Source organism: Cygnus atratus, chromosome 14 (genome assembly GCF_013377495.2).
Source record: "Cygnus atratus isolate AKBS03 ecotype Queensland, Australia chromosome 14, CAtr_DNAZoo_HiC_assembly, whole genome shotgun sequence".
Taxonomy (NCBI): domain Eukaryota; kingdom Metazoa; phylum Chordata; class Aves; order Anseriformes; family Anatidae; genus Cygnus; species Cygnus atratus.
In genome coordinates, this window is record NC_066375.1 from 11,918,475 (window position 1) to 11,943,322 (window position 24,848).

Here is a 24,848-nt window from a genome sequence, read left to right on the forward strand (position 1 = left end):
CTTGGGCAGAGCTGAGCTTTTGTGGTCACCCGCAAGGTGGGCGTGCTCCCTCACCAGTGCTCCCGTTCCCTCAGTAGAGGGGAACAGGCATCAGGACTCATGGGGCAATGGAGGAGTCTACCAAAGGCTGTCACCTTCCATCAGACAAACAACCGCTGCTAATCAGGAGGGAGGGCCTGGATAGGGAGACACATGGAGCAGCTATCAGCAACGTGCCTGGGCTGTGCACATATCGCCCCAGCACGCACCCAACAGTCTGGAAGAGCTCTCCTGCAGTGCTGGAGCTCTGCCCCACCTGGTCAGGAACCAGGATCCAAGCCCAGAACATCTGAAATGCTGGGGTGGGGACGTGTTCCCCCGGGCAGGCTCCAAGAGAAAGGGCTCCTGCCCGTGCCTCCCCCCATCTGTGGGGTGCAGGGGCTTGGCCACGCTTCCGCAGGGTTTGGGGCTCCTGGCAGAGCCCTGCTGCTACCTGGGAGCTGTGCTGGCACTGCCCTTGGTTCTGCCCCCAGCTCACTGGTGGGGCTTAACTCCAGTCCCAGCTCCCTCCAGCCGCTTCCCATGGTGCTGCCCACCCCAGCCCAGCTCCTGCTGGGCTCCCATCCCCTGGGCAGGGCCACCTGGCCTCCCAGCCTCCTGGCCTCTCCAGTACAGCCTCTCCCTCTCAGGAGGCTCCCTCCTGCCTCCCCAGAGTCCAGGGCTCTGAAGAAGCCGTTTTCCCTTCTCTCCTTCCTCTGCACAGCCTCTGCGTGGGCCTACACACCAGCTGCCCCCCCCCAGCTTGTTCCTCCTGTGCAGCCCCCACGTCCCCGCCGAGGCTGGCACCAGCAAGGCTGAGGCTCCCGGTCTCCCGCTTGATCCTGGTGAGGCTCCGTAGCATGCTCCGCCCGCAAGACCCCATCCTGCTCTCCCACAAGGTGCAGGGGTGGCAGCACTGAACAGGGCAGCCGAGGCCGTGTCCCCATGTCCTGGCTGCAGCCCCCTGCAGCACCCTGTGGTCCTTGCTCTCTGCTCAGCCCCCACCCCGCATCCTCACAGGGAGCCCTCGCCCTCCTCCTGCCCGCTCGCCAGGTTCACATCACCCACGAGCACCTCCGCGGGGCTTTGCTTTTCCTCCGCAGCCCAAAAGGAGGTTTGCATTAAATGCATTACCCACATGCAAACCAATTTCGTGTGCTCACATGCACTGCTGGCCCCGCTGGGACCCCGCTGCAGTGCTGCAGACACCCGCCTCGCCCCGGCTTCGCTCGCATCGCTCTTTGTGCCCAGCATTGCCCATGTCGTTGGCTGGTTCTTGCATGAATGCGGCTGGCTCAAAAAGAAAATGAAAAGCCCCACTAAAAGCCTCTGATTGTGCATATATGTATGTGGAGGAAGGATTTTATTATGGAGAATTGACAGCATGTCCATTGTTAAAACTGGCAGCTTGCAAGATGGATAACAGGCAGCCGGGCTGAGCACACGCCAGGCGATGGCAGATCTATTCCCAACCAACCGCACAGCCTTGGCCGTGTCAGTTCATCTGTCTGCTCCCCCAGCTCCTGCGCAGCCCTGGGGCTGCTCCGGCACTGCAGCCTTCCCACGTCCTTGGGAGGCTGCGTGCCGAGGCTGGCCTCGCTGCGTGGTTGGGGGCCTCCGTGGCTCCGTGCACAGACCATCACATCACCCCGTTCTTCTTGTGTTCAAAGGTTGCTACCAGGCTGTAAGGGAGAGAAGTCAGTAGGTGCTAGAGAAAATGGTTAAGGGATGACAAGGGGTACAGGACCCCTCCAGACCGCAGCAAAATGGAAAAGGGAGAGGGCTTTATGTTCACTAGCATCACCAGGGAAGGGCCAAGCCTTAGTGCATGACTGAGGAGAAGCTGCAGCGATGGACATTCCCGCTTGTGTTTGGAAACCCATCTCACACAGGACAGCAGGTATCCCAGGACGTTGACAAGACAGCTCCGTCTTCACGGGCACCAGCGGGACCTCGGGCACTGGTGCGAGGCTCAGCACGCTGGGAGCACTTGAGTCGCTCGGGGCACCTTGGGATCCACCACATGCTGATGGTGCAGGAAAAACGGAGCGTTTTGCCAGCATTTTAAAGGAAGGAATGGGACACCCTGGTTTGTGACCTTGATAAGCACAAAATTGGTGGGAGGAGAACTGGGGACCTATTGCGTAGAGACGGGAAGGAGAGGTCCGTGCTTTATGCCAGCCCAAATACATGAAACAGATCTCGTCCAGCCCCTAGGAAATCATTTTGTGAAGGGGCTGGTGAGCTGATTGGTAGCAGGAAGGCTGCTGCCAGGATGGGCTTCCGCAAGACTTCCTCTCGCGCGGCCCTTCGTTAGGGAATTAGGACATAGCAGTGCGAACGCAGCGGAGAGGAAACGAGCGCCAAGGGAGCCGCCATCGGGGGAGCTCCAGGGACTCTGCGGTGGCCCCAGTTGCTCTTGTTAGGGCTGTGGGAGGAGATGCGAGCAGACTGGGGACAAGGCCGGCAGGCAACTCACAGCCTGGGGACAGAGCAGCCCCGTGGAGCTGCCCAAGGGGTGCAGGGTCTGGTGGTGGTGCTGCCAGGGCACCGCACGTCCTCCTGCCTCTGCCCTTGCCTCTGCTCTGAGCACCCACGAGGAGTGGACTGAAGCCCACGTGGGATGCTTGGAGCACTTCCCCTGCCATCTTTCCTGACCCCGTAGGATGTGGCTCCATCAAATCCCCCCGGAACAGCCTGGCCTTGCCCTGCTGTGCTCCAGCCTGGATGTGGCCCCAGCTCTGCACGCCGCTTGCCAGCTCCAGCCCAAATGTGCTGGCAGCCAGCTGGGGAAAATGCTGGAATAAACCACCCGAGTGGGCTCTTGCTGGCAGGGCTCTGGCGTGGGAGCCGCCGCCGCCGCCCATCCGGCCGCCGTGCCCCCCGTGCCCCCGGGATGGGCACCGTGCTGTGGGCACGCAGGAGGCAGCGAGGGGCAGCCCCAGCCCACAGCACCCCTCCAGCCCTCGTTCTAAGCCTCCCCACGACGAGCAGTAAGAAACGCCTGCTCTGACAAACCAGGCTCTCCATTGCCACCCTGGGCACGTGCAGGACCTGCGGCAGAGGCTCGGCTTTCAGTTGTTCGCTATTTTTAATTGCTCTTTCCCAGAAAGGCTCACATACACTTTGAAACCTGCTTCCAGCTGGGAGTTTCGAAAGCTGGTTCCAGTTAGGCGCATGGCGCTGGTGGTGCTCGTAGCTGTTATTTTTAGAAGGGCTGAAGGCAATGGCCACCGGCCGCTCGGCTCTGGTCACGTCTCGAGGCTCGTGTTCGCGGGGCCGTGGCACTCGCCAGCATCTTGCCCCAGCACCCACGGGCCAGCGCCCACATCCCCACGGTGCCTGGAGCAGGGGCTCGGCGGTGGGAGCCCGCAGGGCAGCAGCACCGGTCGGAAGGGAGAGGGGGACGTCTGGGCAGCGCGATTTTACGGCTGCCTTTTTCTGGGGCTTTTTGGGTTACTTTCATCTCTGCGCTTCAAGCTGTGCAGAAAGGAAGACCAAAAGCGGAGGATGTAAGCGGTGGTCATCGCTGAAGAGCCAGGACATGGAGGAACGTCTTCTGGTTTTAATTAAAAACCATTTGCTGGCAAAGTCTGAAGGCGTGCTCGGTGCCTTGGCTATGACAGGGCCAGCAGGGAAGGGCTCCCTGCAGGAGCCTCCGCCAGGCGCTGCACGGCCCGGGGGGGGCTGCCCCACGGGGGGGCTCTGCTCCCCCCCCCCCCCCCCCGGGAGCTGAGCACCGCGGGGCCACCCCCACGGCCACGCGCTCAGGCACGCGGAGCCGCGCTTGGTTCGCCCTGGCAGCGATTTTTGTCCTCGCAGCATAAAAGCTCTCCAGAGACAGGCTCGGGGACTCGGCGCAATAGCTGCACGTAATCAGCTATATTATATTTGCCCCCATTATTCACACGCTCTCTGCCGTCGGCCCTCGCTTCCCCCGCGCCGCTGGGGCTCCTCTCCCCTCTCCAGCCTCCCACCGCCGCCACCTCCATCCTTTCTTTCCGCTCCCCACCCCGAGCACACCCTGTGCCGTCGCGCTGGCTCTGCCGCGCTGACCCCGGCACCCCCGTGCACGCCTTTCAGCTGCGGTCCCCCCCGGCTTCCTCATCTGATAACCGGGGGGGGGGGGGGGGTGCTGCGTTCAAAGGAGAAGGGCTGACCTTTGCTGCTGCAATGAAAGCCGCATGGAGGAAAAAAAAAAAAAAAATTGGCTGCAGCGAGCGAGGGAGAGAGAGCTCTGCTGTGGTTTTACAATCCCTAAATAACGCCGGGAGCTTAGCTGTAAACACATGGCGGTATTGCATGAGCGTGTCTGTGCCCCCCCCCCCCCCCACTTAAAACCCAGCTTGGAAAATACTACAGCCTGGAAAAAAAAAAAAAAAAAAAAAGGAAAGAAAAGAAAACAGCTTTCTTGAAAAAAAAAATAAAAATTCTCCTGAATTATTTAGCAAACGGTCCCAGTGCAAGGGCTAATTCCGGCGGCAGACGGCCGCGGGGAGATGCTATCGGAGCGCCGGGCGCTGCCGGGAGGGCGCCGCGGGGCCGGGGGCAGCGGGCACGGCTCTGCCCAGCCCACGGCCCCCAGCCCACGGCCGGGCCCAGCCCACGGCCCCCAGCCCACGGCCCCCCCCACCCGCGGCCCCGGCACGGCAGCGGTTAACGAGCGGGCGTCCACGCCTGATCCTCGCCCGCCGCCGCTGCGTTTTCAAATCACCTTTTGTTCCCGGCTCGGCGGGGCGGAGGACGGATCCACCCCACCGAGCAGGGATGTTTACAGCAAATGCGCTCTCCTCCGCTCATCCCCCCCCCCCCGCCCCGCCACACGCGCACACAAAAAGGGGAAAAAAAAAAAAAAAAAAAGAAAAAAAAAAGAAAAAAAACCCCGACCCCGCGGGGAGAAATGCCAGGCTGTAAAGCGGCAGATTGCTGCACTTCTCCTTCACCTGTAAAAAGTAACAGCCTGGCCCCCTCCTCCCGCAGCCCCCGCCCGGGGGAGGACGGGCGGACGGACGGACGGACGGACAGCCCGGCCGCTTCGCCCCGGAGCCCCCCCCCCCGCAGCCGCCGCTCTCCCGGCAGCCGGGGCTTCCGCCCCTCTCCCTCTCACCTGCTTCTTCCCAATTTTTCGGAAGCAACTAACACTTTTCTTTGAAGAGCAACAGATGAGCGAGACCCTCCCCGCGCCTTTTATGATGTTAAAATTTATTGCCTGGGTCGCAATTGCCATTTTAATGATGAACGCTCCTGCTGCTTTAATGCGTCTCAAGCGCTGGCATTAAAAAAAAAAAAAAAAAGGAGCCGGGGGGGGGGGGGGACGGGGGACGGGACACGCTGGCTCCAGTCTTCTGAAGGAGAATGAACTCCAGCCCATTTCCTGGTCCTTGCTCAAAGTTTTGCCAAATAGATAATGCGTTTTATAATTTCGCCTCCGCGCGGTGCTCTGTCTGGTAAGGGAGGCCCTCTGCTGGCACGGGGCTGCCCGGGGAGCCCAGCCGGCAGCACCCAGCCCCGGAGCCACCCCGAGCCCCCCGGAGCTGGGTGCGGGAGGCCGAGGGGAAGAGCCTGGGGACGGAGCCCGAGTGCCCTGAGCTGGTGCCGAGGCCGCGGGGCCCCCGACTTGTCCCCGGCGGGGCGGCCGCTGCCCCCCGGGGGACGCCGGTGGGGCCGTGCGCCTTTGTCAGCAGATCTTTTTTTTTTTTTTTTTCTTTTTTCTTTTTTTTTTCTTCTCTTTTTCTTTAATGGTGCCTGAAACTCGGCCTGGGCTATCAGGGAGATATTAAATTGCTGTTGGAAGCAACACCAGGAGGGCGGAAAAGCCGTGATGTGCTCTTACCTCCTCCCCACAAGGTCGAGGCAACCAGCCCCGGGGGACGGCGCGTTTGCCTCGTCCTTCCTGCAGCGAGGATCACATGTCGGAGCCCGGCTAAGCTCAAGAAAATCAAACCCGTGAGCTCACAGCCTTGCTGAGCGCAGGCGCCGCTCGTCCTTGTGACCCCGTGCCCGGCCTGGAAATGGGGGTGAGCAGGCACCGGCGGCACCGCCTGTGCGTGGCCATCCCCCCCCCCCCCCCCGCTCCCCTCACCAGCACCGGGCACGTGCCGTGCCCCTAGCTGGTGCTGAGCAGTGAGTGCGGCCCCGCTTGCAGCTGCCCCGACAACCGGCGGCGATGGACAGAGCGGTGGTGGGGTTGCGAAGGACCTGCTGGTGGGAAGCCACCTCAGCCCTGGTGGGATGCAGCTGGCGGAGTCCTCTGAGGGCCTTCACCCAGCTCCTCTCCCAGGAGCCAGGACCGTGCTTGGACAAAGGGACGGGGAGATGGGTTTGGCTGCGGCTGGATGGGCACGGCAGGCATGGGCAGCATCTGGTCAGGGCCATTCCCCACGTGCAGAGATGGCCAAGCACAGGAGTTGGTTTTCTCCCAGGGTGTAGCACGTCCTTGCAAAACCATCCAGGGGCCTGGCTCAGCACAATGGAGCCAGTGGGAGAAACCTGACACTGCCTCTATCAGAGCTGGTGTTTGTGCTGGGGTCCCCGAGGACCAGAGCAGCCCCCACCTCTCTCTGCCATACGAGACCGGCACCAAGGGGCGGGTGGCACTGGCAGAGTTGCCCTGGAGCTGGGGCTGTGGCCAGGCTCAGATGCCTGTGAGCCCCGGGCTGGGGCTCTCATTTCGGGACCAGGGGTCAAGGACAGATCTGGGTTCAGCGCCAAGCACACAATGCAGGGTCAGGGCTCACCAGTGGGGAATGGGGCCAGGAGCAGAGGGCTTTGTGCCACCGTGTTTGCTTTACCTTCCTGTCTGGGGCTGGAGATGCAAAGCAGCTGGGGACAGCAGCCTGAGCGGTGGGGGACAGAGTCCACGTGTGCACCTCGGCACAGGTCACGAGCACCACGGCAGCGCCGGGGGGCAAGGACAGTGACCCCCGTCCTTGCACGTGTCCCACGCAGGAGCCTCACGTCCCCCCTGTCCTGGAACGTGGGCACACACTGGACGTCCCTACACCCCCCATGCCTCGGCCGGGGTGCCAGCCCCACAGCACGTGGCTACGGGGCAGCAGTGCGCAAGCAGGAGCACACAGGGATGCTCCAGCAGCTGCTGCCAGTGTGGGTGGAAGATGCCCTTTGGCCAGGAGCCGCCAGGCTTTTTCCAGCCCTGCCCAGGAAAAAAAAAAAAAAAGCCCACAAAACGCCGGTTGTAGCTGTAGCAAAGAGGAAGCGGCAGATAAGAGCGAGGCTGGAGCCTGCACCGAGGCCTCCCAGAGATGAAAGGCGATTGCGAGAGAGCCTCCCTGTCCCCTGCGGACAAAGAACTCCTAAAATATTAACGAGGCACTGTGCCGCCAGGTCCCATGGCCCCAAAAGCCAACAGGAGCACGCAGCGCCCGTGCTCCCGGCTCGCTGGTCCTCAGGGGACGGAGGCGCAGCGGGGAGCAGAGCAGGATGCTCGCTAATTACCTCCGTGCTGCAAAACCTGCCCCCTCCCCTCGCCACCCCGGTAAGCCGCTGCAGCTTCAGCGCAGGGTGGGGAATTGCTGCTTTTCCACCAGATTAGCATTTAAAGAGCACGCACCACTCCATCCACCCCTACCCACAGCTGGCCAGGGGCAAGGTGACCTGTGGGGACACAGAGCTGCCATCTCCGTGCCCTCCAGTGCTGCCCCGCGGTGCTGGACTGGTGGAGAACTGAGGCAGGAGCTGCTCAGGGGTGTTTGCACATCAACTCCATATGGAGACACTGGGAAAGCAGGGTGCAGCCTTGGTTCTGCTTTTTGGACACAGTCTGTGCTGTGCGTCATGCTACCCCCAGGCTGGGGACTCCCAGACTCCCTGGGGTGGGGAGTGGATGCATGGGTGCTGCACAGGCACAGCCCCACGGCTACCCCATGCCTGGCTGGGGATGTGATGGACGAACCCGCTGCTGCCGGCACCAGCCTTGCCCCCAGCTCCCTCCCAGTGGGGCACGGACACCCATGGGATGCCACCAGCCCCGTCCTCCCGACAGACCCACTGGTGACTCGAGGTGACTGGTGGCCCCACGTCCCACCCACTGTGTTCTTACTCCATGGCCCAGCTGGGGCAGAGCAAAGAGCTTTTTGCAAAGGATTTTTGGCTTCTTTGCATGAGAACTGGCGATGTCCCCGCTGCTCTGAATCCGCCGCTGGGTGCTGGAAGGGAGGAGGAGCGAGATAATAACAGCTCCTGCCGCCGAGTCCGGAAGCGGGTCCACACGCAGCCGTCAGATTGGGGGATTTGCATAGCACAGATGGCAGCCCAGGAATTTCAAAGCAGCCCCCGTGCTGCAGCAGCTGAGCGGCTCGGCGGCCCCGTGCAGCTGCCGGAGGCGACGGCGCTGCCCTGGTGTCTGGGGCCGGGCAACAGGAGGAGGACGTGGCTGGCACGGCGCGGCACGAGGGCCGGCTGCGAGGGGCACGCCGGGAGCAGCAGCAAGGGGCAGGCACCAGCCCCCATTGCCAAGGGGCCGGGTGTGACCTCGCCACCCGTTTGTGCCCCCGGGACATGGGGGCTGCGGTGCCAGCCTGCACCCAGGGAGGCGAGGACAGGCGGTGACGCCGTGGGCCAGGGGTGCCCGCGTGGCGGCGGAGGCGCCCGCCGGACAGGAGCCGTGCAGAAGGGCTCCCGCAAGGGCTGGAGGGCGCGACACGTGAGAGACGGCGGGAGCTAAATTTACACCGCCTTGAAGCACGCCGCCTCCAAGGAGACAGGATCGCGGGCTATAAATACCTGCAAGGAAACAACGGGGACGGAGGCAGTGAATTATTCACAGGCGCAAGATGGCGGGACGCAGTGCAAGCCAGGCCGGGGGGAGCGGGCGCCGCGGGGCACGCCAGGCCGGACCCAGGCGTGGGGCACAGCGTGGCCCCGTGGGGAGGATGCTTGCCCCACAGCACGGGCAGGGCCGGGTTTGTCCCCGCCAGCCCCACAGAGCCGGCAGCTGCTCGGCGGAGGCGTGAGGGCTGCGGCAGGCCCCAGCCTGGCGCTGCGGGGCCATGGGGCCTCCTGCCAGCAGTGGCCCCGGCAGATGGGCGGCGTGGGGCTGCGGGACAGCCGGCACCGCTGGCTGCCGTGGGGAGCTGGGTGGGCCAGGGCCCCCCCGTGCTGGCCCTGGCTCTGCGGGGGGAGTGCTGCAATGCCCCTCGGTGCTGGGGACAGCCCCTGCCCCCAGGGACACCCCACAGCACCCCCCCTCCTCCCCGCTCTCCCTGAGGGTTTCCTGCTTTTTCCCCCAGGGGTGGCTGCATCCCTCCAGCAGCACATCCAGCCTTCTGCACGTCAAGGAGACACCCCGGGGGTCATTCGGGGCGCTGGAGCATTGCAGAGCGCATCCACCCATGTGTTAAAAAAAAAAAAGGAAAAAAAAAAAAAAGAAAAGAAACAGCAAAAAGGGGAAAGGAAAGGAAAGGAAAGGAAAGGAAAGGAAAGGAAAGGAAAGGAAAGGAAAGGAAAGGAAAGGAAAGGAAAGGAAAGGAAAGGAAAGGAAAGGAAAGGAAAGGAAAGGAAAGGAAAGGAAAGGAAAGGAAAGGAAAGGAAAGGAAAGGAAAGGAAAAAGAAAAGTGAAATGAAATGAAATCAAGTGAAACGAAACAAAACAAAGCCAAACAAAACAACACAAAACAAAGCAGGCTTGCTCCCACGGAAAGCCTTCCCCGAGCCCCCTCTCCGCGCAGTGCCCCGCTCAGACCCGGGGGGGCCGCGGGCAGCGCCGCTTCCCTGGGCTTTTGCTGCCCCCCCCTGGCCGCAGCCAGGCGGCGGCGGCGGCTCCGTCCCGCGGCGGGGCCGGGGGGGGGCCTGGCCGCGGGCAGCCGGGGCTCCGCGACCCCGCTGCAAGCGGAGGACCCGGGAGGGACCCGGTGCGACCCAGAACCCTCCCCCCGTGCCCCTGGGAGAGGGCCGGGACAAGGCCCCCGGAGAAGCCCACGGGCACTGCAGGACCCAGAGCCGAGGGCTCACGGCGGGGCCGGCGTGGTCACCGCGTGCTTGGAGGAGAAGGAGAGGAAAGCTGCAGCAGTAAGGAGAAGCGGGACGGAGCAGCCTGAAGGGCTCTGTGCCCTCGTCACGCTGCTCGCTCCTGAAGGGCAGCACCGCGTGGCCGCCTCACAGCGGGAACCGGGCGAAGCAGGCGAGGCCCAAATCCTGCGTTTGTCAGGGCCAAGTCCCATCAGCTCTGCGCCAGGGCCCCCGGCAGGCTCCAGGTCCCCTCTCTAGGTGCTGGTGGCAGGACAGGACCCAGGTCCCCCTGCTCAGCCTCTCGCGAGCTCCAGGACAGGGCTGAGCCACCCACAGAGACCCAGGCGAGGGCCGGGGCAGGCGCTGGCGAGGGCCAGGGTCTCTGGTGTGCCGAGACGAGCCGCAGCAACGTCCCGCCCGGTGCCTTGCAGCGGCCAGCACCTCACGGGTGAGTTGAGTTACCCGACCGGGGCAAGGTTTGACTTGAGCATTTAATACGGAACAGCCAGCGGAGTGTCTGTGCTTACCTTTCATATGCCATCTCCGACCACAGTGCTTTGTGGTTCATTACCCCTCAATGAACCCAGGAACGTCCTGCTTGGCAAAAGCCCGTCCTCCTGTGAGGCATCCAGCACGGACAGGGGAAGTTCCTACAGCTCGGTCACCAGCATTTTCCAAGAAGGGATCGCAAGTTGAAACACTGAGTACTTTATGTCGGTATTTAGGGTTACAACAGAAAAAACTTACACGTTGCAGCTTTATACAGCAGTGATAAATCAACGGGGTCAATCCCAGTCACTAACTCGGCAAGCACATGCTGCTGACAGCTCACCACAGACCACGGTGCCACGTATGGGCTATGCACACAGCTTTATCTCTGTAGCCAAGTTGTCTCTTGCACCTGCTTAGTTACAGCAAACAGTCCGAGCACATCCACGGGCAGGCTGTCACAACACAATCCTGCATCACTGTGCTTGCACATCTTCGCCAACTGCTCTGCTTAATTCCTTTTGTTTTCCTGAAAACCTGAGCTGCTACCCTGTAAGGTGCTGGCCAAGGAAAGAAAAAAAAAAAAAAAAGGCAAGTCAGGGAAGCCAAGCACAGAATTAACAGGAGGACGGCAGATCAGACACCTCGGGACACCTCTTCATCCAGACAACTGTGCAGGAGCCAGGTCAACGCAAGGAAGCCATGCCACAGCTGAAGCTGGCATCAAGGCAAAGGCACAAGCAGCAGTCATTTTTTCTTGAAGCTCTGGTGACACCAAGTTATTCGTATGCTCCGCAAGACTCACAGCAGGACCAGAGAGCACAGAGGCAGGGGTGCGCGTGACCCTCTGCAGAACTGCAGAATTACCGAGCTGTGCTGAACAGACCCCACCAGCAGTCACTGACAGCAGTAGCACTGCATCCACTCACAAGGCTCTAGGTCAAGATTAAGAAAAAAAACAATACTCCCAAGCTGTATGAGTTTTAATAAAATGTGCTAAAAACTGGCTCAATAGCAGACACAAGGAATCAAAATCAAACCACCCCATCAGAGCTATCGACAGTGCCTCAAGAGGTGAACAAGGAGAGGATTTAGACACAAAACACCAGCTTTTTGTGCACGCGCATAAGGGAAAGGGAGTCAGAAACCTGTCCAAGAGTAAATCCAGGCTCACCTTTGCTCCTTCAGACCAAGTAATTCATGATTTTTTTCCCCCACACCTAGCACAGCCTTACTGGCACTTTTCCACAGCTTGCAGCCACCCGGACTGGCCCAGCGTTGGCTTCTCCCTCTGCCGCAGCGCGCTCGGCCCCACCACCTGCTCCGTGGCACACAAGCGAGGAGCTGCCTGCGGCCGTAGCTGGCGTCGCCTCCTGACCCCGCTGCCAGAGCTCGGGGGAAGGACTGTCCTGGTTCAGCTGCACACAGGGACCACACATGGTAAGAGGGAAACTAGAGTATGGTGTTCGTGGCACAGGACACCAATCCTGACAGAGGAACTTGGAGGACAGCTTACACTGCCCAGCAGCCCATACTGAACGACCCCTAACCAGCTCAGCACCCACCACCCTCCCTTCCTGCGTGAGCTGGTCCAGGTTTAGGGACTTGGGATGCTCAGCGGCGGGTGCCAGTCTCAGCAATGCAGTCCTAGTTACTCCGCCCCACGCTGCCTTCCCACCGTCTGCTTTTGGAGGTAGGTGTTCCCTAATTCCTCTCACCAGTGTGATGCTTTACACATTGAGCTTGTCACAACAACCTGAGACCGCACAGGTCCATGTGTACAAATGACAGCTTCCCTTGCTCACTTGGGTCCTCCTACCAGCACCAGCTTCTGAAGGATGTTGCGTACCTCAATATTAAAATAGTAATAATAGGTTGCCTTCTGAAAAGAAGGCAAGGAAAAAGCCCTGCAAAATCTCCAGTATTTGCAGACTGCATAAATCCACTCCTGTCAAGACAAAAACCAAAAAGGAGGTGAAGATAAGTATGCCCATAGAGTGGGGCAGTGGCACCACAGGTACAGGCTGCCCTCAGTCAGGCTTTAGAAGCTGATCTCTATCATCTTCTGTTTATACATATATATATACATATATTTAATGAAAAAAATTTATATTGTGGGCATCATACATCAGCAAGGAGCTTTCTAGGGCAGAAGTCTAAGAGCAATTAAAAAAAGATGTTTTAATAACAACTATAATTGGTGATGCCATTTTAAATCAACAGCAAAGTGTCTCTCTCTGACTGTTCCTGGCTACGAGAAGCCCTGCTTGCCCCAGACCCTGAGATCGCCATCAGTACCACTAAACTACTTTTGATTGACAAGAACGGACACGGATAAACAATTCAAGATTACACAAACTTAAGGACAGAGAGAAAACATACACAGAAATCAGTTCAAGGTAACAAGAGGTCACAGAACCTGTACTTCTCTTCAGGAAGCTCTTGAAGCAAGCGTAGAAAAGCACCACAGCTGCTCATCCTGTTCCTGCCTTCTTACACAGGCCTTTTAATTTTGGCCACTCTCAGAAAAATATGGTCTAGCTGGACTTCCAGTGCTGATAAACGTGACTTCCTTTACACAGTGAGCAGTGCAGAGCCTGAGAACTGCCACTAGCGGTTAGTGACCAAATGAACAAGATCCCAGCTAATTTAAAGTGCTGAGTTGCACGCTTACACTCCGTGACCTGGTCTTTCAACCCCACCATTTGCAATTCCATCCTGAATCTGTTCTGCAGGCTCAGTACACCCAACTACTACCTGTACAAAGCCAGATCAGCAAGAGTCTCTGTTCGTGGGAGTGGACTGACTTTTCCCCATAGCTGCAGGTGAAGAAATGTTTACAGCCACATGAGCAACTTGGCGAGATGTTTATCCATAAAGTAATATTGATTAGAAATACATTTGGTTCTGGAAGGGCAAGAATTGCAAATACATCGGATCCCCACTCACCTCGGGAAGCTGTGCCCTGACTACACAGCTCTAAGGGCTAAATTCTCACACGCGGGAGGAAAGTGGGGGCAGGCTGAGGCAGAAACACAAGAATAAAACAATTGTTTGACTGGAATTGAAGGAAGAACAGTTAAGCCATGGGGATAATTCACTTTAATTGTGCAAGCCTCTGAACAGTCAAGGAGGCTCTGGTTCTCTTCGATGCCCCAGCTGCCTTGTGCTGTTCTACCAGTCGATTCCAGCTTTACAGAACAGAGCCCGCTGAATCAAGGGCGCAGACTTTAGCACTGGCTTGCTTTTAAATCAGAGCCAACTTCTCAGACTCTTCCTTCTTCGGAAGGAAGAAGGCAGCACTGGGCTTGCTGAGAGCAGATGCAGTTCTAGGCCGAGGAGCAGGCAGAAGACCACCAAGGCCACTCAGTCCTGCCCAGGAAGCGCTGGCTGTTTTCAGTGAGCAAGCCAGACTCGGCAGGAGCCAGAAGGCCAAGAGAAAGGCGGCCGGAGATGGCTGAGCAGAGACAGCGCAGAACTGGATTGTCAGGGAGAACGCGAAACTCGTCACAAGAGGAAAGAAAAAAATGAGCCAAGGCAAGCTGAAAAACGGGCAAAAGGCACAGTTAAAGCAAAAAAGCAATCAAGCCACGGTAAGTTTAACGGAATCATTTAATGGCGATCAAATTGCAACACATTACAACAGTACAGGTAGTGTTAGAATAGCTCTAGTCACACACACGTTCCAGGGGAGGGCAGGGGAGGGGCAGCGAGATGATGCTGTAGGAACTCCTAATGCCTCTGCTGGCTGCCACACATGCAGGGGCTGGTCTCCACACATCCAGAAAGATGGCAGCAAGCTTTTCTCCTGTTTTTATCTTCCATCAGGCACCCTCAAAGCACTTCTCATCCCTGTGTATTCCCTGTAGGAAACAGCTTCTGCCAAACCCCAAAACAACTACAGTTTGCCACTCTGATCACAGGCTTGTTACAAGCCTACACACAGGAGCCAAGGAACGGAAGGAAACAACAGTTAATGGGTGAGGAAGGAAAATGAAACTTTTCTAGGTAGTTGTAGGAGACAGAGGTAGGCTTCCCTAATGCTGAAGGGATGAGAGCAAGATTGCTCCAAGGTTCTTTAAGGATTGGTTATGAGGGAAAGGATGGCCCTCCTTCTCCTCTAAAATCCCTCTGGGGGGGGTTTCTTCTTGCAGAAGGCTTCCAAACTCCGCCTGGGCAAGCAAGCATGCCTGGAACCTAAGCCAAAGCACTCCTCCATCTGGAGTGAAGCACCGAGTCTGTTCAAGAGATGCGTTGTTACGTTACTCTGGTTCTTTAGAGCAAGGTGACACATGAACAAATTTTAACCGCTTGGAGCAGGCCAGTTGTCCTCTGCACCTCCCACGTGGCCAGGTGTTCTGCCAGGTTCTCTCTCCCAGCAAGAGCTGCTCAGGACCCACGAGGCACGCAGACTTCAGCTGAGCAAAGCAATTCCCATTGCCTTTCCTTTAGACTTCTGATATTCTACCGTACTTCAGCACAGGGAACATGGAAAACAGCTCTAGAGCCCTTTTACTGCTGCAAGCAGCAAGAGGATGATTAGGACTGTTAGAAAATGAAGCCAGACGTTTCCATCAGTAGCTGCAGCTACCAAGAGCTAGGAAAGCCACAGGCTCCAGTGGCAGGGGACAGGTCACTTTACTGAATCTGCTAGGGACACAGGACTGCATCCTCATTCCACTTTCTCTGATAGCATTTGATGTGTCCAGGCGGAACAGAAAAAAATGTAGACACTTCAGTAAGCACTTGTATAGGAAAGCAACCTCAATGCAAAACTTTGTGCTTGCACTGACAAAAAGGCTACTCAAAAAATTCAACAGCACATCCTACCCAAGGATAACTTGCAGATATCAAGTCATCAGGCCTCAAGTAGTGCCTACAGTGAGTGCCACCTTAGTTAGTAGGTCAATGTTGCCTTGGCTTAGAGTCCAGCACCCACTGTTTAAGCTAACTGGCAATTCCTGCATATTTAATAGTGGCCACTTAGTATTGAGCTAGAGAAGTTTCTGAAATATATGGGATTATGTTATTTTGTAGGCAAGTACCATACATGGATACAAATAGCCCCTGCAAACTCAAGTTACAGACAGTACATGTTACAAGGAGGTATATGTACTGCCAAATAACGCCAGCTGCTTCAAGGAAGCAACGGTGCTAGAAGATTCAGGTTGTGTGTGTTAGAATGCAGCATGGCTCACTGCACTTGGAGTCATTCGGCCTCTGGTGTACTCCTGCAGGGGATGGGTACTGATGAACATAAGCAATGTATCCAGTCACAGAGGTTCGGCTTTACAGCACTGCCAGAGTTGGAGGAAACTAAGCAATCCAACACCATTTAAAAAAAATAAATAAATGACTTGCTTAGCACATGACAAGAAAAAATAATAAAAAGGAAACTGAATAAGCACGTACAATCTACACCATGGAAGTTCCAGTGCAGAAAAAAAAAGCCATGCAAAACAAAGCAGTTAAAATACTAAATCAAGTAAAAAAAAACTGGACAGGGACTGAAATTCATCATGCAACAAGTTCAGAGTTCCTAGAAAGGCAACAACCAGGGCCCACGGCTTCTTGTCCTGCTTCATTACAGTTGACCATAGACAGTTTCAAAGAGCAAGTTTCTAGTCCCAAAAGGCTATAAACTAGACCAGGTTTTTAGCTAAACCCTGGAAGAAAGGCTTCCTCCTCCATTTCACAGTACAAACGGCCAGCCCATGAGGGACTCCATCCTTAAGAAATACTGCTTACTTAGGCTTGCCTTTACTAAACCTTGACTTCCATCATGCTATCAGTGCGGAATTCTGAACCGCTTGAAGAATTCATTTCAAATGAGACCACCGTCTTAACACCGGCAGAGGTGTTGCATCTAAGCTAAGGTTGTTTCAACATTCAGGACTCAACTGTTTCAATTTCTACATGGCTGTATTACTTCCTTCTCACCTAGCACATGTGGCATCCACCCCACCACAGGAAGCAAAACCATCGTCCATGATTTCTACATTTGTTACCATTCCTTTCTTTCTCTCCCAATTACAGCTCTTCTGTACATGCCTCTTGGCCTCTTCTAGTAACTGCTGGAGTCACGAAACAGACAGATCTGTCACAAGAAGTCATTCTTGGGTGGCTCACTGGTAAAGCAGCTAAAGGAAATTCCAAGTCTTGCTTGTTGCAAGGTTTGCAACAACTCTACACCACCCTCCTCATCTTCTCCAAGAAGGGGGGGGGTCACCAGGTACTTACTACAAGAACATGAGGATGGCTCCACCAAAGGTGGAGCATGCTCTCTCCCTCTGTCATGAAGGGTCTAACAGGAGCGTTAGCTTGCATGTTAGAAGTTTAGTAAAAGGTAATGCCAGACAGTTGAAGACTAACAAAACCCAGATACTTCAGGCAGGTGTGCAGCCACTGGCTTACATTCTAGTTTTGACAATATAACATGTTTTTACCCAGGGCCACACTTGAGCAATAGGCCACTTACTGCTTTTCTGAGACCTTTCTGAGACCTTGTGGCATTAACATCGGGGTGTCAAGATCAGCCAGTTCTTACTAATCCTTGCACACTATTCCTCTCCCCCTTGCCTGTAGCTCTGTCACCTGGCCAGGAATCACAGCTCTGTGCTCCTCATCCTTCTGAGCAAAGCTCTGCTCTATTGCTTTGTAGCTGCCTCCAACAGAAGGCACTGCCTTGTCCCCCCAACAACAGTTCAAAGGCAGTAATTTCATCACACGGCTAACACAGTAGTCTTCAAGCCTGCTGGAGACACACATGTATTTAAGTTTTACCTACAGCTTGCTGTACAGAGGACTCCAATAACACTGCTCACATTTACAGCTAGAGTTGCACACAGAAGGACATTGAGAGATGAGACAAATAGAACAGATTTAGACCAAAGGCAGTGGACATTTATTCCTCATTTGTGCAAGAGTGTAAAGATGCATTTGAAAATGGATGGGACGCACCCCTGTGGCTGGAAAGCTGGAGGCCACAGCCTCTCCTTTATAGTTGATGGCTTTGTTTACAATTGTACTAAGAGGAGAAACTTGCAGACTCACCTATTTCACACGAATGATGCTGGCAAATACACTTCGTATACAAAGAAAAGTTTCAAACTACATTTTTCACTAGATTCAAGTGAAGACTTTGTTCAAAAAAGACACATACAAGTACAATTTAAAAGTGTATGAACATTTGCAAATGTTTAGTGCAAAGTAATTATGTAAAAGCTACATTTTATGAAAGTTTGTGCTGATGTGTTTGGTAGTTTGTTTTTAATACCCTTTTACATCCATTATTTTAGTTACATAAGGTTTCACTTACCTACAGTACATATGCATTGTGTTAGGTCCCATGCAAGTGGGAATAATACCATTAGGCTTTGTAAAATGTCATTCATTTAGTAAACTGCTTATTTGGTTTTAACAGTCAAGTTCCTGGCACACTACACATCCTGATTTCATGTAAGTGCTTAAGCTTATGGTTGTCTTGTTCAGGTGCATAGCCTTGTGTGATGCAAACCAAATCACTTCATGATTTTCAAATGCAACCATTTGTGAATGCAGAAGTTCTAGAGAAATCAAATCCACCATTAGTTTTAGCCTGTAACAAACTGCTCTTAATAATTAAAAGCCTATTCACACAAAGTTATATGTAATGACTGTAGTAATCAGTTTATTACACAGATTAATCATTCTTGAACGTACAAGCTCCAGGGGAGCAGTTGGGTCTTTAAATATACACAAGTTTTCTGTCAAATGGATTTTTTTACCCTTACATCCAGAAAGACCTAAGCAGTTAAAAAACTTAAGAAAAATAAGAGCTATTAGCTATGTATTAACTGAGAAACCACATACAAACCAAAAAGAGTATGAAGGAGGGGAGAGAGTTGAAACAAATCAACATCACTTGATGCACTAATAGCTCCAATCCATTTAAATGTTGACCGGTTAAACTTAGACCTTAAACACAGGATGTGGGTACAGTTTCTCTCATTGGTCATAACATTTACCTAAGGTGTCGGTCCTTCAGAATAAAATGAATACAGAAACAGCTTCAAGTTCTTCACCTGGCCTTTCATAACTGTTATGAGTTTAAAAGGATTCCACTTAAAATCCTTCATGGATCAGCAACACCGTCCCTAGAAATATGAAATCCACCGTAAGTCTCCCATTCACATTTTATTACCCAATTTAAACCAACAAGGAATGCTTTTAGGCTCACAAAGTTATGACTGAAGAACTAGCTTTTCACACACACACTTCTCTGCTAGGAGTCAATGTTGGTACGGGGAAATACAGTATTTCTATTTTGTTGTTCCAAGTATGTACAACACGCAGCACTGCTGTATCAGGTAAACATGTGCACAGGGGAAGATGAGGCGTGGGCTCATAGAAAGCAGTCAAATGGAAATCAAAAGGACTTTCTCTTTCAGAGTTCCCCTATCTTTATTTGTAGAGGTTATCCAATAATTTCTTTAATTACATCGCATACTTCTGAGTCCATTCCCGAGCTATTCTGTTGTACCTGTATGTATAAAAAGAGGATTTACTTAACATAACATCTGAACAATACTTCAACTCCAGCAGTCTAGTCTACACATGACGTGAAATTGCACTCTGCAGTAGTACCATTAACTTGTAAAATTACAAAGCAAAACAAACTATTAGGCAAATCAGGAAAAAACCCACAGTAGTTCATGGATAAGAAGCTTGCCATATTTACAAGAGGTATACAAGGTCTTCCTGATTCAAGCCACAAAACAGAACTAGAGCACGTTTGAGAAGTATTTTCAGGAGGTTTTTACCTACTCCTCTCCCAGCCCCCAAGCACTGTAGCCCTAGGGAAATTACTATTGCCAAAATTAAAAATCTGCATTCCGTAAAAAAGGATGTTTCCCTCCCGCATCATTCTTCCCTTATGAAGTTAAGCCTAGTACTTGGTATTTACTAGGCTACCAAACCCTGACGGGCTTGTTCCATGCTACACACTGAATTTAGATATTCTGATGACTATCAGGACACAAAGACTTGTCCACCAGAAGTTTTTATTCTAAAGGTACAATATGCTCCTTCTGGTACAAAAGCTACAGGTAGCTATAAAGGGTATTCTTCCAAGCCAGTGTCGTATCTAGAGGAAGCTCAGGTTAGTCATATAAAACAAAGCAGTCATTGCCATTTACAATACTGATAACAGCTGTGTTTCTCAACAGAATTCAAGTTGTTCTTGTTCTACAGTTTGCAGAAAGAGCACAGTTAATATAAGTAACTAGAAAATTTCTTGCTAAGTTTTTGTAATGGAATTTAGTCTGTAGACAAGGTTCTTTAGCTTAAGATATTAGACAAAGCACTCATGAACACAGGAAAACAACTATTATTTTACTTTTCTGAGACTATTCAGGAGCAAGGCCAGTTACTTTTAAGTACAAAAGTTTCTTAATCTTGCAAAAAAAGTGTCCTACATTAAGTATGCAAGTGTAGTCAGTCACTTGGCTGTGGCTTGAAGTATGTACTGTAAATCTTGCAACTCTGATTAGAAGCGATCCATGGACTTCCTAACACTTCCTCAAACATGCAAGTTGATGGATCACTTTCCCTTCCTATCTTGTTCTCATCAGATGACAATATAGCTTCAGAAGTTAACACCACTGGTAAGATGGAACAGTGAGGTGTAAGAAACTTCACACAATTAAGCTATTGCTTTTAAACAAAGCAATTCAAGTTTTCTCATTAGTGAAGTTCTCTCATTATGTTAACTTTACTTTAGAAAGAGCTCGAGTCCTCTCACCCCACCTCTATACCATTTATTCTTTCCTTGAGTCAAATGAAGATGAAAATTTTTTTTTGTTATTGCCTTGCTCGCATGACTCCATCACCACCTGATAGCATTGAAACATTCCTGCACTAAAGTAACTTGTTCTCCCTCTGCTGGCTATTTAAGATTAAAGCACACAATGAAGGCTATTAAAATCTGTTCACATTCAGCTTGGTTTCATATGAAACACATTTGCATTGTTCACTTCACATTTTCATTAAATTAAGCAAACCTGTAATTAACAGCTACAACACTAATGAAAAGCTATTGTGTAGAATGAAAGTGGAACAAACAACCAATAGAAGCACAAGGCCACTGCTTAATTCACTTCCACTGGCAAGTATGTCTTTTTCCTACAGAAATGAAAAGCTGTGAAGATGGCTGTATTACTCAACCCAGGAAAGTCTCAGACTACCACAGATACAGAGTGAGAACAGCAGAACACTTTTCACACTTTTCCAAGAAACAGGCCTTTTCAGTTCCCCTTTACTAATTAAGCATGGATTCCGCTTATGATACATTTTTGGCTTCCATACTTACTTTTCTCTATCTGTTTTGTAGATCCGTGCAATCTCAGGCACTAAAGGATCATCTGGATTGGGATCACACAACAGAGAACAGATGGACAAAAGTACTAGGGAGAAAAAAGAAATACTGCATTAGAGTACTGAAGACACCTGCAGAATTCAGCCAGCCTACTTGCTACCCCTCTAGACATGAGAATTAGCATCATTTTTTTAAAATGCTACGGAGCACTAATCCCACATACTTCAGCCAAGACAATTCGAAGAAGAAAACTGGTTTAACTAATCAACTGTGCATGACCACAAGCCTTTTTAGTATTACCACCACAACCGGGAACCTTCTAGGGAAGGGTATCTGGTTACAGCCTTATAATCACAAGGCAAAAGTATTCTGTTTGAAACAGTACCTGAAAGCCTTCTCAGAACATACACCTGTTACTACACTTGAAACTCAGCTTTTGCCTAAAAAAGTGACCTTATTGTTGATGACTTACAGAAGCACTAATCAGAAGTCAAAAGGCAGAGATCCATCTGAAATGAAGGAAGTACGAGCTGCTGACAAACCCTTACTGGACGTTTAAAATAACGCTAGTCTTGCTGAGAATTAAGAGACTTTATCCAATTATTTCCTCAGCATAAGCTGAAATAAAATTTATTCTACAGTAGTATTCAAACGAATCAAGAAAGCACTGCTTACTGCATTCACGCCAACCACAAAGCCCTGAACTTTAAAGTTTCACTATAAATATATATTGTACGTACTCCAGAAGCCACATCCCGCCCATATGATGCTGCTTAGCGTAGCATCAACCTTCATCCATATAAGGAGCCAGGAGACTGTCTGCAAACCTACAGATAGCATGTGCACATTCCTACGTTCACAACAAAGCCAAAGAGATGAGAAGGCAGTAAGTTATAAGCAAAACATATTGGGACAATACTACATGAAGCACGTCAAGGACTTCTTGCCCTCTAAGAAACGCCAAACATTCCTTTGGTTATAACTAGCTGGAAGTGTTACCAACAATGACACTCCGTATGTTCCTTCATCAATAACAGCAGAGTCGTCACAAGACATCCTCCAAGCAAGTTGGAAATGACAGCAGTTTTAAGTTTGAAGGCACTGAACACTGATCTGTTAGAACTTCCATCAGTTGCTACTGTGACATGGAATAGAGGAGACAACCAGTGTGCTGAAAGGTACCAGCTGAAAAGCGAAAGAAAGAACCGCATGCATTCTACAACTCACTTTTTAAATAGAGATAGCTTAGAAGAGAGACCACAAAACAACGAATGGCTAGATGTAGCCAGAGAGAAAGGGGAGAACAGGTCTGATTCATGTAAACTGCGGAAGATTCTCCAAGTGCAACAAGAGTGAAAGCTAGGTCTCAGCTGGTCTAGCTACTCAGCAATAAGAACACCCAGGTCAGTTTTTCTGCATGTTTCTCTAACCCTTCACTAGAAAAATCATGAATTTCAAGTTAAAACCTTTCAGAACACATTAGTAAAGAACAACCTCTTCCTCCAGCATCTTGCTCCGCTTTGAGTCAGAACAGCACTGTAAACTGGAAACGGTTGGCCATCTCCAACTAGACAAACAACTTCTTACAGGTGACATTCTACATTACATGTGATATTAAGAACCAAGACTTCCAAGATGACTGGCAAATTACCAAGAACAGCTTTGACCCACTAATTAGTCAGTCTTAGATATTTAACTCAATAATATGGAAGTACTCAACCCTCTCAACTGGTTGTCTTAGTACCCTGACAGCATTTGGACCATGCACACAGTCTCTACCGAAAGTAACCTTAGAACAAAGGGCAGCTTTAACACTTAAGATGTAATACTTCTGATGGTAAGCTGTTGAGCTGTTTTCAGAAGTGCCATCTACCGACACAAATCTGCATCTACAAATGGCTTTCTTTAAAGGATCCACTCCTTTCAGGTCTCAAATACTTTGATATGAGACACCTCTTTCAGCAGTAAGTTCCATAAACCAACTATTCATGGAACAACTGGAATTTAAGTTTTAAATCGACTATTTCCAGTTTCATTCTGCACTTGTGATTTTCTACTGTCCTCTTGTAATAAAACATAGCGGAGAGTATTTATTCCCTACAATCGATTGCCACTCAGACCATTAATTCAAATACCTCACTGAACCATCATAGCATAAAGATTTTAGTTGCTTGCTGGAGGCGTGTAGAAACCACTGGTCCTGAACTGCTTGCTCTCTTTTAACAAAGGCTGAAGACTAAGGCAGACAATGTGACATACACAGCAGGTTTATTACCTGTAGTGTTTTCCACCAGTTTCAGCTTTGTTTTTCCCCCAAGAATACCGAGCAAGACTCACACTAGTGTTAAGTAACAGCGATCTCTACCACCTTACACCCACCTGCTCCTGGTCAGTGTAGCTTGAAAATGGCAGTTTCTCCAGCTCTTTTCCTGTGGCCCATTTCTTTGTACTTGTCAGACTCCACTGATAATCCACTGGTCACTGAAGTTTCTTCAGGTGGTAGGATGAGTAAAAAAGCTAACACCTGTCCCCTCCCTTTAACAGAAGCAGGAGGAAATCCAGTCACAGTTTCCTGGTCAAGTATTCTACCTGCTCCCCTAGGCAGGGGTCACTGGAACAGGCTCCCCATGGCACTGGTCACAGCACCAAGCCTGCCAGAGTACAAGAAGCATTTGGACAACACTCTCAGAAATATGGTTTCATTTTCAGGTAGTCTTGTGTAGAGCCAGTACTTGGACTCTATTCCTTGCATGTCCCTTCTAACTTAGGATATCCTATGAAGTCTTCTTTTACCAGTCCTTTAATTGCCAAGGACTTTTTTTTGAACACGATGGCTCACCCCTCACTAGCAGAACCCAGCTACAAGCCAGGTCAGCCCACTCTGCCTACCTTCCCCAACCACTCTAATGCTCAACACCCGTGGTACTGAGTGGGAGCTCCTCATTCACATCTCACATCAGCCTTGCTCTCACCATCACCTGCTCTAACACCAGACCACAAAGGTGGTGTTCAGCTGTTAGTCAGCATGGGAAAACCAGGGTGTTGCTTTGTGACCTTCAGAGCTACAGCAATCCCCCCAGGGTTGCATATTAAGCCAGTTTTGTCTGGTAAGACTCAAGTCTGCCTTCAACAGCATTTCCTTTCCTGAAAGGAAAGGAAGAGTTCATCAGTGTCCCAAGAGTTTTAGTTCCCTGCTTACAAACTATTGGCATGAGTGACTTGCCGGCCATTAAAAACACTAATACTCTTTACTAGAGGAGGTTGTCCTTTACTAGAACTCAATCGCTACCTAAGTGCTTTCAATGAGTTCTGGCAATTTACTAACTTCAAAAATAATTTCTAGATTTCATTCTGCAGTATTTCATTTGTATTATAGGAAGTCTTACTCCAAGATTTTAAGAAGTGGTCTAGACCATTTAGTTTCAAGCTGCACTGCCATATTCAGCGGTCTTCTGATTAACGAAGACTTCAAAAAAACTATTGTCCATTATGCTTGCCCTGGCTTCTTGCAACTTCAAATCTTTGATCTGTATAGCTTCAGCAAGCAGAAGTTTTTTTTAACTGGAATTTAATTAAAGTGGTGTAGTTTTAATAGCCTGCTGAACCCAGCTATTTGTACAAAATAATTCTGAATTTTCTGAGGTTTCCCATCAGAACATAGCACATATGCACATGCTTTAGACCAATCAATGTAAGCGGCCTCTACACCACCAACACCCCTAAAAAAAAAAAATTACCTTTGCATAAAGTTTAAGGACCCAAATGCAAATGGGAAGAGGAAATAATCCTTAGTCCTCAGAGCATCAGCTATGTATATATACAAGTTCTTTGATGCATTAGAGTAATTAAGATAACACTGCAATAGAATCGGCAGACCACCTTCTGCAGTGCAGTCGAGTATTATTGCAATTAATTTTGTAGTAAAGCCTTGATGCTTATGTAGTCATTTGACTGGTAAACATCAAGATTAGCACAAAACAGTACACGTTCACAAAAACAAGTCTTGTGACAACAGAATTAA

At 51.5% G+C, this 24,848-nt stretch overlaps 1 protein-coding gene across 4 annotated transcripts in view; it reads right to left on the minus strand.

Annotated features, from left to right (window-relative positions):
* Window positions 1–17,354: 17,354 nt before the first annotated feature.
* Window positions 17,355–24,848, minus strand: part of UBE2D2 (ubiquitin conjugating enzyme E2 D2) — a 30,289-nt gene continuing 22,795 nt past the window's right edge. For 3 of the 4 annotated variants that reach the window (XM_035559687.2, XM_035559690.2, XM_035559692.2), the window contains 2 exons: window positions 20,822–20,915; window positions 17,355–18,994 (listed from right to left, as the gene is read on the minus strand). In XM_035559687.2, coding sequence (XP_035415580.1) covers window positions 18,949–18,994; window positions 20,822–20,915 — 140 coding nt within the window. In that variant the 3' untranslated portion in view covers window positions 17,355–18,948. The remainder of the gene's footprint in view (window positions 18,995–20,821; window positions 20,916–24,848) is intronic. The other variant, XM_035559689.2, reaches the window with a different exon arrangement.